The 11,899-nt window shown below is 40.8% G+C and overlaps 5 protein-coding genes across 6 annotated transcripts; 2 read left to right on the plus strand and 3 right to left on the minus strand.

The window, feature by feature from the left end:
- Positions 1-11: 11 nt before the first annotated feature.
- On the minus strand, positions 12-1,290 carry Rad1 (Radiation insensitive 1). The gene is made up of 4 exons (XM_065300883.1): positions 1,076-1,290; positions 772-1,013; positions 486-714; positions 12-344 (listed from the first exon to the last, which is right to left on the minus strand). The coding sequence occupies exons 1-4, from the start codon at positions 1,148-1,150 to the stop codon at positions 90-92; spliced, it is 801 nt and encodes a 266-aa protein (XP_065156955.1). The 5' UTR covers positions 1,151-1,290; the 3' UTR covers positions 12-89.
- LOC135790600 (gastrula zinc finger protein XlCGF57.1-like) lies at positions 1,041-3,270 on the minus strand. The gene is made up of 4 exons (XM_065300872.1): positions 2,999-3,270; positions 2,583-2,937; positions 1,735-2,523; positions 1,041-1,668 (listed from the first exon to the last, which is right to left on the minus strand). Exons 1-4 carry the CDS (start codon positions 3,143-3,145, stop codon positions 1,319-1,321), a joined length of 1,641 nt encoding a protein of 546 aa, XP_065156944.1. The 5' UTR covers positions 3,146-3,270; the 3' UTR covers positions 1,041-1,318.
- A 210-nt stretch (positions 3,271-3,480) lies between these two features.
- Positions 3,481-6,465, plus strand: LOC135790608 (post-GPI attachment to proteins factor 2-like). The gene is made up of 6 exons (XM_065300881.1): positions 3,481-3,696; positions 3,804-4,165; positions 4,219-4,380; positions 4,448-4,553; positions 4,609-4,827; positions 4,907-6,465. Exons 2-6 carry the CDS (start codon positions 3,872-3,874, stop codon positions 5,068-5,070), a joined length of 945 nt encoding a protein of 314 aa, XP_065156953.1. The 5' UTR covers positions 3,481-3,696; positions 3,804-3,871; the 3' UTR covers positions 5,071-6,465.
- A 361-nt stretch (positions 6,466-6,826) lies between these two features.
- Taldo (transaldolase) lies at positions 6,827-8,670 on the plus strand. The gene is made up of 3 exons (XM_065300879.1): positions 6,827-7,081; positions 7,435-7,798; positions 7,863-8,670. The coding sequence occupies exons 1-3, from the start codon at positions 6,976-6,978 to the stop codon at positions 8,395-8,397; spliced, it is 1,005 nt and encodes a 334-aa protein (XP_065156951.1). The 5' UTR covers positions 6,827-6,975; the 3' UTR covers positions 8,398-8,670.
- LOC135790601 (serine/arginine repetitive matrix protein 1) lies at positions 8,483-11,619 on the minus strand. Of its 2 annotated transcripts, XM_065300873.1 has the most exons (6): positions 11,464-11,619; positions 10,517-10,594; positions 10,348-10,454; positions 10,156-10,282; positions 9,719-10,093; positions 8,483-9,659 (listed from the first exon to the last, which is right to left on the minus strand). In XM_065300873.1, the coding sequence occupies exons 3-6, from the start codon at positions 10,451-10,453 to the stop codon at positions 8,801-8,803; spliced, it is 1,467 nt and encodes a 488-aa protein (XP_065156945.1). In that variant the 5' UTR covers position 10,454; positions 10,517-10,594; positions 11,464-11,619; the 3' UTR covers positions 8,483-8,800. The 2 variants fall into 2 exon arrangements, with proteins under 2 accessions (XP_065156945.1, XP_065156946.1); XM_065300874.1 differs by having other exon boundaries at positions 10,354-10,454; positions 10,517-11,612.
- Positions 11,620-11,899: the final 280 nt, after the last annotated feature.

The raw sequence follows: 11,899 nt of genomic DNA on the forward strand, positions 1-11,899 counted from the left end.
AAGTTGCTAAATACCATAAACAGCGTATTTAATCTTATCGTTCGTGTCTTATGACTAAGTGTAATAATAATTACAAATTACATTTGAATTCACATTGTGTCATCGTCGCTAAACTGCGCAGTAAAAAAGTATTCAATGTGCACGCGATGTTCTTCATGTTGAATTATCATATTGAGCCCCATGAGACCTGTTTTTCCGGTGCTGAGAGATATTTTACTAGCGAGCATTATTACTTTCATGATGTTGCGCAATGTGCTGAAGTCGTACCGCGCCTGAAACTCTTCTTTGCAATTGAATATCGCGACTACTTTTGATTCTTTCGGAATGTTTATCGTTGATTGACCCTGGATTACAAAAAAAAAATAATTGAAATTTGTAGTCAGATGACAAGAAACAATTGAAATTTTTTTAAAAGCCTATAATATCGCGTGATTCGAAATATTTTATCGTGATTTTAATAATAACTTATATGATAATTGACTTACCAGTATGCTATTTGTTGTTAACTGAAAATTAGGCAAGTTATTACTTATGGTGACCTCATAGTCATCTGAACTTATATCTATATCACTTAAAACATCAATCAGACCATCCCCATTGAACACAATAGTGTTTTCATTGCATTCTTCAAGTAAATACACCTCCTGATAGTCATCTACAGTCATTGTAGCAAATTCACAATCAACTATGATGTTTTCTTCACTGTGTTTGATACTAAAACAAACGAAAATGATCATAACTTATATTATGGATAATATAAAGTTTAATTACATCAAAATAAATGGTGCTCCTTCTTGTCGATAGGAAAGTTTCATACTTGGATTTCCCTCATCACCAAAAATATGCAAACAATCAATAAATCTTTTCAACTGTATTTTAAACATAACATCTGCTTCATTATCAATATGATAGTGAGAAAATAACTCTGAGGGTAAATAGATTGCTATTTCACTGGATTTGGAATTTTCAATCACAATTTTTAAACCTTCCTCCATAGGTCTGACAATTGCATACTATAAAATTAATTCAAATAGCACAAATTCATGTTTTTCATGAATAAAACCAATATATTTACATCATTTGTCGGTACAGCCTTCAACACATTGTGCACGATGTTGATTTCACTCATTTCCGCGGAAAACACAGCCATTTTTAGGAGATTTGAAAGGAATTTTAAAACTTTAGAGGTTTGATCCGTTATAACTTCTTCATTGTTTTGTTATGAATCAGCTGGCGATATGGTAAGCAACCCACCTTACACTTAACAACACCGCGCATACAAAATAACAATTAGAAAAAAAAAATTTAAAACAATTTCTCACTGTAATGTTTGTAACGGCAATCCACACTGAGCAAACCTCTGAAAGTTTTTCACGCCCGTATGTGTAGCTACATGAGCTTTAAGCGTAGACGCGTCTAAAAACTTAGCTTCGCACACATGACATTGAAATTCACGCTCGTCTTTATGACTCTTCATATGCATGCGTAGATGAGATGCGGCGATGTACTTCTTCGGGCATAGCTGACACGCATATGGACGATTTCCTGTGTGGTAACGCACGTGAGTGTCGCGCGTATCTTTATGCCGGAAGGATTTTCCGCAATGCCAGCAGCGATATGGTAACTCACCGCTATGTCGCAGCGAATGTTTCTTTAACTGACTCGAAGCTAAACATAAAAATTATCAATTATCAAATTTAATAACAGTAAATATTGTTATTTATTTATACTTACTTGTAAAAGCTTGTTTGCACTCCGTACATCTAAACGGCTTCAATTTTGTGTGAGTTCGCATGTGCGCATCTAAATTAACAGTGGTAACAAAACCTTTGCCGCAGATACTGCACACATGCGGTTTCTCCCCGGTGTGCGTTTTAATATGCACGTTCAAATTACTCTTCTGTCGGAATCGTCGATTACAAATCGTGCATTTGAACTTTTTAAACGACAAATGCACCGCTTTATGTTTCAATAGCGAACTTGGTTGACTGAATGTCTTCCCACAAGTATCGCAGCTAAGCGGGCGTTCACCTGTATGTGTCCGCAAATGAATCGCCAAAATCCTACTTTGAGTGTAAGTTTTACCACAAACATGACACTCGAACTTCTTGCTATTATAATCAGCGTCTTCTTCGAGGATTTCTTGTAGAGGTGCTGGTTGTGGTGGAGGTTGCATGTGATTGTGGCTTTGATTATGAGAATGAGCATGGGATAACATATGTTCCGTGTTTGTGTGCTCCGCTAGCGCTCCCCGACTGGCGAAATTCTTACCGCAAACGTTACAAAAGTACATCGGGCTGTTTGTGTGAATTTTAAGATGTTCACCCAGACTCCAATCATCTTTAAAGGTATGGTTACAGAATTGACACTTGAAAAACTCATCCAAACTAAAATCGTCGCATAAATTTGCGAGATTAGGAGTGGGTTCTTGCCATGGTTCCTGCCAAGATGTCTGCCATGTTGGGGGCAGACATTGTTCAGCAATAGTTTGCAAACTTTGCATGGTTTCATCCAAAGAATCAACTAAAACAAGCCGGATTTTAATCAGCGCCAATGTTTAAATAGTTGTATAAAATACTTACTATTTGGTGTTGGATTGAATGAATTATATGCATTGTATGAATTATCACTAGCATTAAAATTAAACATTTCACTGATAAATGATGAAGCCATGTCAGTACTATAACTCTGGTTCTGATTCATGTGTGACATGTCATGATGTGTATGTTGGTGATGGTGGTGATGCTCTTCATGTTCATGATGCTGACCAGGTCCATTATCACATGCCATTTGTGTTAAGGGTGGTGCCATGGGTGCAATATATTGTCTCAAAGTGATATCAGACTTCTCACATTGTCTTTTAAAGCTGTAGAACCTGTTTATCTGTTGTAGACATTGTGCACAGACTTGTTGTGGCATTCCATCACCTTCCATTATCTAAATAAGTATTTAAAATTGGTTTATGTGCAATTTAAAGCAAAAATTTAAATATTTATACCTGTATTGAAGCAATTGTCATTAACATATTGGGTAAATATGCTCCAAAGAGAGGTTTCATTGATGTTTTTTCATTTAAACAAATCCTGCACACTTTTTCGATGTGAAATATTGCTGGTAATGTGATCGTCTCGTTGTCTTCATACATTCTCGTTAGTTGGTAGTCATATGTTTATTTTGATTGTCGATAAACTTACGGAATATAAACAAACTCTAAGGTTATGATACACGCATGCGAGTCAAGTTGCCTAGATTAGATAAATATTCCCTTAAATTTAATAAATAACGTGATTGGTTTAAAAGAAATTGAAAAATTGTGGTTTATTTTTAATCTGTATTATTTTATAGTGTGTTTTGTGTATCAGACTTTTTACTCTGTTTGTTTCTTTTGGTGGTGTAAGCTCTGTTTGCTTTTAAAATTGCCGCCCCCATTTTGCGTAACATTTCTCCCCTGCTCCCTGCTGACATTTCCCGCGTCGGGCGCACCCGCGCACCCGGTTAGTGAGTTTCGTGCCATTTCGCACTTATCACGATATTTATTGATAAATATGGCGCATGGCCGACGCATAATCATTTAAAAGCATCCAAACATTGCCAGTTCGTTCAACTCTTCGTCAAAAGAAATGTCGTTTTAGTATAAGTTCCTTGGGTAGTAGCATCGTGAACACCGCCAGCATCGCAGTACACGTGAAGCGCACGGTGAGTATAACCGATCAGCACTGGTCTCGCTCCAGTGGCTCCAGTCGGCATCGATTTGAATAAATCAGCCTTACGCCGTTTTGCCGCAATATTCGATTGCTTTGCAGTGAAGGTGCAAGTGCCAAAAAACGCGCGAAGCGCGCTATCACTTCGTGAAAGCAGAGAATCGCCAAACATGGAGGCGGACGGCCGCCCGCCGGGCCTAGATGGGGATGTCATTGTTCACAATACAGATGAGCATCCAGAGAAACAGGGTGATCATCAACACAAGTTGGAGAAGAATCGAGGCAACGATAACGCCGACGTTGGCGTTAATAAACAGCGATATTATAACGTGACTGTGCACTATTCAGTCAGCTTCAAAAAGTTGTGCATGGTGACTGTGGCATGTCCTTTTTTTGCCCTTGTGATTTGCTTTGTTACTGCATACATCTTCCAGTATGATGACATTCATGAAACTCACTGCCGTGTAAGTAAAATATTTAATCGTTTACATAAAAATTTTTATTGTTTTTGTATCAGGTATATAATATAGTCCCATCAATAAGTGCCATAACTGGGGTGAGCCCTCAGCGTTATTTGTGGCGCGCCAGCGTCGCCTTACATCTTGGACCAAGATACATTATTGCTGCTGTTTATAGGGCTTATCAGCAGAATCTCATCAACCAGAATGCTGATTATTCTGTAAGCATTCATCATTTCATAAAATTAATTTAAATGAAATTAAAACTCAATAAATTTTTGTTTTCAGGTAAAAACCAAAGCAAATTTCTGGCTGGATTTAGCGTTTTGGTTGAATGTAGTGGAGGTTACAGCCCTGGGAGGCGTAACGTACATCTCCAACTTAGAAAACTATCGTAAGATATTAATTTTCGATTCGAGTTTCCAAGTCTAAATTGATTTTTATTGCAGCTGTGCACGAAAAACTCTTCATAGTTTTCATGGTAACAAGCCTATTCCACATGGTGGCGTGTATCAAGGCTGCACAAATCGTCGCCATCAGTAATGACAACGTCGAGGCGGCGCAAACCGAGCTCTTCTACAAAAAGTTTCTCTTCTATTTGTCGATCGCGTGCACGATCGGCATGATCGTCTTCTTCCTCAAACATCGTTTATTGTGTCACAATATGGGTGAGTTAATACTATAATCGACTTTATTCGATCAAATCCAATTATGAAATTAATGCGATTAAATGCGTATCGTTTGCAGCGTTCAGTTGGTTCGCGATATGCGAGTACGTGGTGGCAACGGCGAACATGGCCTTCCACCTGACGCTGGTGTACAACTTCCCTAATGAGCGTGTGGTGGTCGCCAACGGACTGCATCCGTGCGAGGAGCGCACGCCCGCCCGCCACAAACGCAAACCCGATTAATACACGTGTGCTTGCAACGTGCTAACAACCACTCTAACTAGTCAATTGGGTCTCCTTCTCGCTGGCGTCGCAAGATGACACTCACACATTTTTGATTCAACTGAAAATACTCGACGGCGGCTCTTGTAGAAGCCGCCTGCAGACTCGTAGCGAAACGATTACCGATTATTGCAACAGGCTGTGCTGGGACGCCAATAACTGATAATTGCGAACACAACACACCGTAGATATACCGAACAATAAACGTACGTAAACCATAGGTGAGATTTTAAACTAATGTTACCACACATTAGGCTACTTTTAGTCGTTCGAACGTCGTTTTTAAGCGTCAAGAGAAGAGAAATCATTACAAGTTGTGTCAAAATAATGTACGATACGACACGACGTATATTGTATTACATTTTATTGTAGATTACGTACGTACTTAAGTAACTTTTTATAGAATTACCAAAACTCCGTAGAGACTAGATGAACAAAGTACCTTTTTCGATTGGTAATCAATGATAATGATTACATTAGGTGATTTTTGAACAATGAGCGCTTTTTGAGTTGCTATAGAATCTCCATCGAAGACATCGCAATTAGACTGAAGTTGTTAATTTCTCTCCAAGCTTCTATATTCGTATTGTTATCCTGTTTAAATGTAATACATAGTCGCCTAGCTATGATGATGCACTTGTAAGACCTGAACACAAGTATTCTGGGATCATTTTCGGCTGCGTTTGCTGCGGTTTTGCTAATGACGCGACAACAAGTGGAGCAAATTATTTCTAAGCTATACATGTATTGCTATATACATATATTTTCGGAAACAGACAAAGCAATTGTACCAGTATTATAACTTTTATCGAACTTGTATATTGAGCAAACACCTCCGAGCGCTTCTATGAATAATCTTTAATAACTTTTAAAAATGATACTTCGAAACCTTCACACACACACAACAAAAAAAGTAACAAATGAATCGTAATGTAACGATTGTTGTTAATGTTATATTAATATTTACTAAGATGTCTCTCATCTTAAGCGGTGTGCTTAATTTGAGTGGGCGCGTAATGATTCTTCCATTTCTAGGCCGCTGGCATAACATTACACTTGATGATTGATTGTGAATGGAAGGAAGTGTTAAGTTAAAAATACGCACATACATTTCTTGTAACGATAAAACTTGTACCTTATAAGTAAAACCTTCGACTTTTTAGATCTTCTGGAGGTGGATGCGCGGCGGTGCGAATGAATGCATTTGTTATCAAACATATCCTATTCACAAACAGTGTAAGAACTAACAATGTTATGTTTGTTGTTCATCTGACGAAGATTATTGATGAATAAATACCAAACAAATGAGGCGGGGAGCGCTCTGTCAGGTTCTAACGAAAATGAAACAAAGAGAAAGCTTTTTTACTTTCATTACTTTCACGCAAAATTAGATCAAGCGCTCAGATCCAATCAACTTTCTCGGAAATTACATCAGTTAACACAAAAAAACTTGCTGGTAATATTCAGTCGTAGCCTAGTCGCGCTTCGAGTAAATGTTAAACACAAGTTACATACATTTATCATTCGATTTGAACCTTCCTTATCATTATCATTATTTAAAACTAGATAAGTACGTTCGAGATTGGTGTGTGTTTAGCGTTTCGAGTCACGCATAGCAATAAAACGCTTCTCAAGGCCGAACCGGTTGATTGCGTTCACGGCGTTCGGTACTTGCGGGTCTCGCGATTATTACGTGCGACTACGTAACTGCATCGATTCAAAAACTGCTCGCCGGCTTGCAGTGTGACGGCGCCGTCGAATCGCCCCAAGACCAAATAACAATAAACAAAACGCGCCGGTCGCTCGTACCGCCCCGTATATCCCACCACTTGTTGAAATATTCACCTGGCCTGGAAAGTCACCGCAATGTCGTCCGAACCACAGTGCAAGAGACCCAAGATGACCGGCAGCAGCACGTTGGACCAGCTTAAATCATGGACGGTGGTCGTCGCCGACACCGGTGACTTTGAAGGTAATCATCTTATTCTATCAACACCCTGAGATATCATTGCGTAATAATTATACGGCCATAATGACGGTTTATTCATGATTGTGCGCTTTTTAAATATTGACCTTCATTGCGCTGCATGTTTTAACGGTTTACATTTACCGCTTATATAGGTTATCAATGCTGAATTATTTAATAAAACCGCAAAACCACGCGTAGCACACGAAATTCGATTAAATAAACATTGATTAAATATAAATTCGGGATTTTGTACGCTTGTTACTATGTAATTAGAGCGTTTCCCGTGTGCAATGTGACCTTCCAGTGACATTGCAAATGTTAATGTTAACTTTTATGTTTTTATGTTACAAATCTAGCCATGAAGGCTTACAAGCCCACCGATGCGACCACCAATCCCTCACTTATCCTGCAAGCAGCCAACCTGCCCCAGTATCAACCCTTGGTGCAGAAGGCTGTTAACTATGGCAACAAAGTCGGTAGCAATCTTGAGGAGAAACTGGAGGCAGCCATGGAGGTGCTATGCGTTCTATTCGGTTGTGAGATTCTGAAGATCGTCCCGGGTCGTGTTTCTACTGAAATCGATGCTAGGCTGTCCTTTGACAAAGAGGGTAGTATCGCTAAGGCGATAAAACTGGTCCAGCTCTATGCCGGGGAAGGTATCTCCAAGGACCGCATCCTTATCAAGTTGGCTTCTACCTGGGAGGGTATTCAGGCTGCTAAGTAAGTTACCTGTTATGACCTTTCAAGGTCATTCAATTTATTAATCATATTTTTTGTTCTAAAGGGTTTTAGAGCAGGAACATGGAATTCATTGCAATCTGACCCTGCTGTTCAACTTCGCACAGGCTGTAGCTTGCGCTGAAGCCGGTGTTACTCTTATTTCACCGTTTGTCGGTCGTATCCTTGACTGGTACGTTGCCAACACAGAAAAGAAGCAGTATTCTGGCCCCGAAGATCCCGGCGTTGTATCTGTGTCCAAGATTTACAACTACTACAAAAAACACGGTTACAAAACAGTTGTGATGGGCGCTTCTTTCCGTAACGTGGAAGAAATCAAAGCTCTCGCAGGATGTGACCTACTTACAATCAGCCCGAAGCTCCTTGGTGAATTGGAAAAATCAACAGATAAACTACAACTGCGATTGTGTAAGGACGCCGCACAGAAACAAAAAATGGAGAAAATCACGTTGACCGAGTGCAAGTTCAGGTGGATGCTGAACGAGGACAAAATGGCGACCGAGAAACTTACGGACGGCATCCGTAACTTCGCTGCTGACACAGTCAAGTTGGAGAAGATTATCATTCCATTGTTGAAGTAAATTTCGAAAATGTAAGTACGTACATTCATTTCTTAGGAGTGTTGTGGAGTTGCCAAAATATTGGGGAATAAATATTTGTAGAAAATAACCACATAGTTTCATGTTTCATTGCAAGTGTTGTTACAGACTTATTTTTATATATTTTTCTAATCTTAGCGATGTCTAGAACTAGTTGTTATTTCAGTATGCATGTATGTACAAATTATAAAGTTGATTGCGGGTGAAATGTAAAAAACAAAATTGATTGCAAAATAAATTAAATTTAGCATCACATATGAGCCAAAAAAAGAATTGGATGATTTTGTCAATAGAAAGTAAAAAACCAGGATGAGATTCTGAAGCATAAAGATGAAAACTTACCTGTTTAATTATCTGTTAATAGTAGTTGATATTAACATTAAAATTAATTAAGTCTCTGGGTGGCGGGTAGTTTTCTTCGTCGTCGTCTTCCTTGCGTCGCTACCCAATGTTCGTAGTTGCGCTCGTTAGCTAGCCAATCTTGATACTTGTACCACCACTCCTCCCATTTTCCGTAGTCGTCCAACGAAAGATCTCGTAAATATCCAAGATCTTTGTAGTATTGATATCGGACGCGTACGTCGTCCCAACCCGCCATCCTTGATGGACCATTCCCGAGTAATTCATCCGGGAAGTGGCCGGCTGGTACCGGGGATATGCTGTATCTATGCGGTGGGCTGCCATAGAGGAAATCATCCTCTTCGATCATCACCTTCAAATCACCTCCGGTTTTCGTGATGCGCATATTTTCGATATCGCGGCGTTCACGATCTACAGACCATTGTGCCATTTTACCAAAGCGCTCTGATAGAGTGAGCCTTGTGGTAGCCACAATGGCTGATGTTTCAGACTCGGAAGAGTCATCAGACGCGGTGGAATCACCTCCTGGAGAACCAGGTCGCTTCTTGGTACGTTCCTTCTTTATACGTGTTAATAGAACGGGTTCTTTTTCTTTGACCTTTTTGGGACCTTTGGGTGGTGGTGGTTTAACACCTGATACGTCGATGATTTCACCGGCGCGATTGCGTGGTCTTGGAGGTGGTGGTTGGCGGCGAGGGTCTGTGGGTTTGTCTGATGATGTTGATGCGGCTGGGCGAACTGGGCGACGAGTTGGGGGAGGTGTCATTGGACGTGCTGGACGACGTGTAGGTGGCGATGGTGTGGGAGACGGAGGGCGATGGGTCTTTTTCTTATGACCTTTCGGATGTGGTTTTGCGATTCGGGGACGTCCAGGTGAATTCGATCTGTGAGAATTAGAAAATGTTATTAAGATTAAGAATATTTTTTGTTGAAAAGTTGTTACCTTGATCTGGCACGATTGTTTTTCGGTGAGCAAACTGAGCATGAATCGTCCGAGCAACTGCTGACGCTGCTCGCGGATGCTGAGCGACGATGTGGCGGTGGATTACGCACGTAGGGCGAACGCGGACGCCCGGGACGCCCTATAGGAGAACGACGCGACGCCATTGGAGGCGAGCGAGGCGAACGCCGACCGACAGGCGAGCGCCTCGAAGGCGGTGAACGCGGAGAGCGGCCGCGGTCTCTCATCATAGGCGAACGGCGCGACGACGGCGGTGGCGAGCGACGAGGTGGCGGAGAACGCGATCTACTTCTTCTGCCCGACGACGGCGAACTCGAACCATCCAGGTACATGGATTTATATCCACTATGACGCCATCTACCAAACACAATTTATCAATTACTAAATGTTTCAGTTTTAAAAGTTACTACTAATGCTACCTATTTGGATCCTTTGCCTCAACTTCCAGCAACTTCTTATCCCAATAAGTGTTAGAATTTGGTGAAGCTCTGGCTTTCTTCATAACATTATCAATCTCACGACGTCGTCCAGATGGTAAACTGGGATCTAAACACACATTGAATTAAAAATGGAAAACGTGAAAGTCCAGCAAAACCAGGTGAAGAATTTACGTTTACCGGAAATACGCGGCATCTGGGGCTTGCTGTCCATGCGCAGTTTCGATGGTCCTGCATTCTTGGCCCTGTCCCGCGACCTGCTCCTTCTTCTGGAGGACATTCTATACAACGATTCACATAAATTCCTGTTACATATACGAATTTAATAATAATCATTACTAACCTTCTGTCTGGTCTTGGTTAAAACAGGGGCAATTTGTTTAGTTGTGTTTAGTTGTACCTGTGAGAACTTGTTATTTCCCTATGAAAAAATTAAACCACCAATTTAATAATTGTCCATCAAGACACCAGCACAATTGTTAAAGAAGTTCATAGATACAAAACATGTAACCTGAGACAATCAATGTTAATGTTTTCTTTGCAAGTTTTTGTTTTGTGTCATAAGTGTTAAATATCAGACAGGGGAATTGTGCAGCTCTCCAATATAATGTTGTATGCTGAGTAACTGGTCCTTATCCTAGTTCATTCTTGCAGTTATCTTAGCGCAATCGGAACCATCGTGAATGTGAGAGTCCAGCACCATGCGAGCGAGAGACATCCAACGACGCGCAACACACCGACGGCGACGAAATCAAGGAGAGCAACGGGTCTCCAGATGGAGTTAGAGTTATGCGACGCCTATAGCTCTAGAGTCTTGGAAGACACCGAGCAAAAACCGACGACAACGAAAAGGTGAGTCGCGCAATCACCCTGAATACGTATCTACCACGACCGCGATTTCATGTCGCGAGATATTCGCGCGCAGGCGGTTAGACATCGCGGATTACCGGAATTCATACCGAGACAACCGATAATTTGCAGAGAGATGCACGTAAGATCGCGACAACCCGCCCGAATCACGAAATGTTCTCGGCGTCCCGATACGCCCACCACAAACGCCGCGGTCTGCACAAATTCACCAACATAACACCCCGTTGATCCACATCACGCACGGCCAAACTACGACACATGCGAATATCCCAAATAGTGCGACGCAATAACTGCGCCATGGAGTGTTTCTTTTTTTCTTTGCTCCGCTTTGCAAGAATGTGCACTCGCATTTCGCCACTCCCTTTCACCCTGCGTTCGCAGAGACGAGATTAATTGTGAAAATAAACAGCCCACACTTACTTTATCTCGACTATTATTTAATCGCACTCTCGTCGACTCAATATATCTCGTTATATCGAATCGTTTCTCACCGACGGCGGTTTTATCACGGCCACGACGTAGGGACGGTACCAGCTCGTGGTGTCAGTGCGTAATGGCGGCTGACGGCAAGAATTCGCTTGACAAGTGCTTTAGTCAAATACAAAATGGCACCTGCTTTGAAAATCATGAATTACAGTATATTCACATATATTGTATATTAAAGATAAATAACAATATATTTAAATATATGCATATATTAGTAATTCAGCAATTATTCTTTACTTATTTAACCAGAGATTATTTAGATTTTGTATTTGTTATGAATTTCATATTCCTAGTTATCCGGTTGGCGCCGCTAGTGTCGCCGTGAACTAATTAATATTTTCGTTCTCAGCGATTTATTTGCTAATTATTA

This window comes from Atheta coriaria, unplaced genomic scaffold, assembly GCF_025399875.1.
Source record: "Atheta coriaria isolate IRGN ID8LTWV9N9 unplaced genomic scaffold, Caltech_Dcor_3.1 hic_scaffold_4_pilon, whole genome shotgun sequence".
In the NCBI taxonomy this organism is placed as follows: domain Eukaryota; kingdom Metazoa; phylum Arthropoda; class Insecta; order Coleoptera; family Staphylinidae; genus Dalotia; species Dalotia coriaria.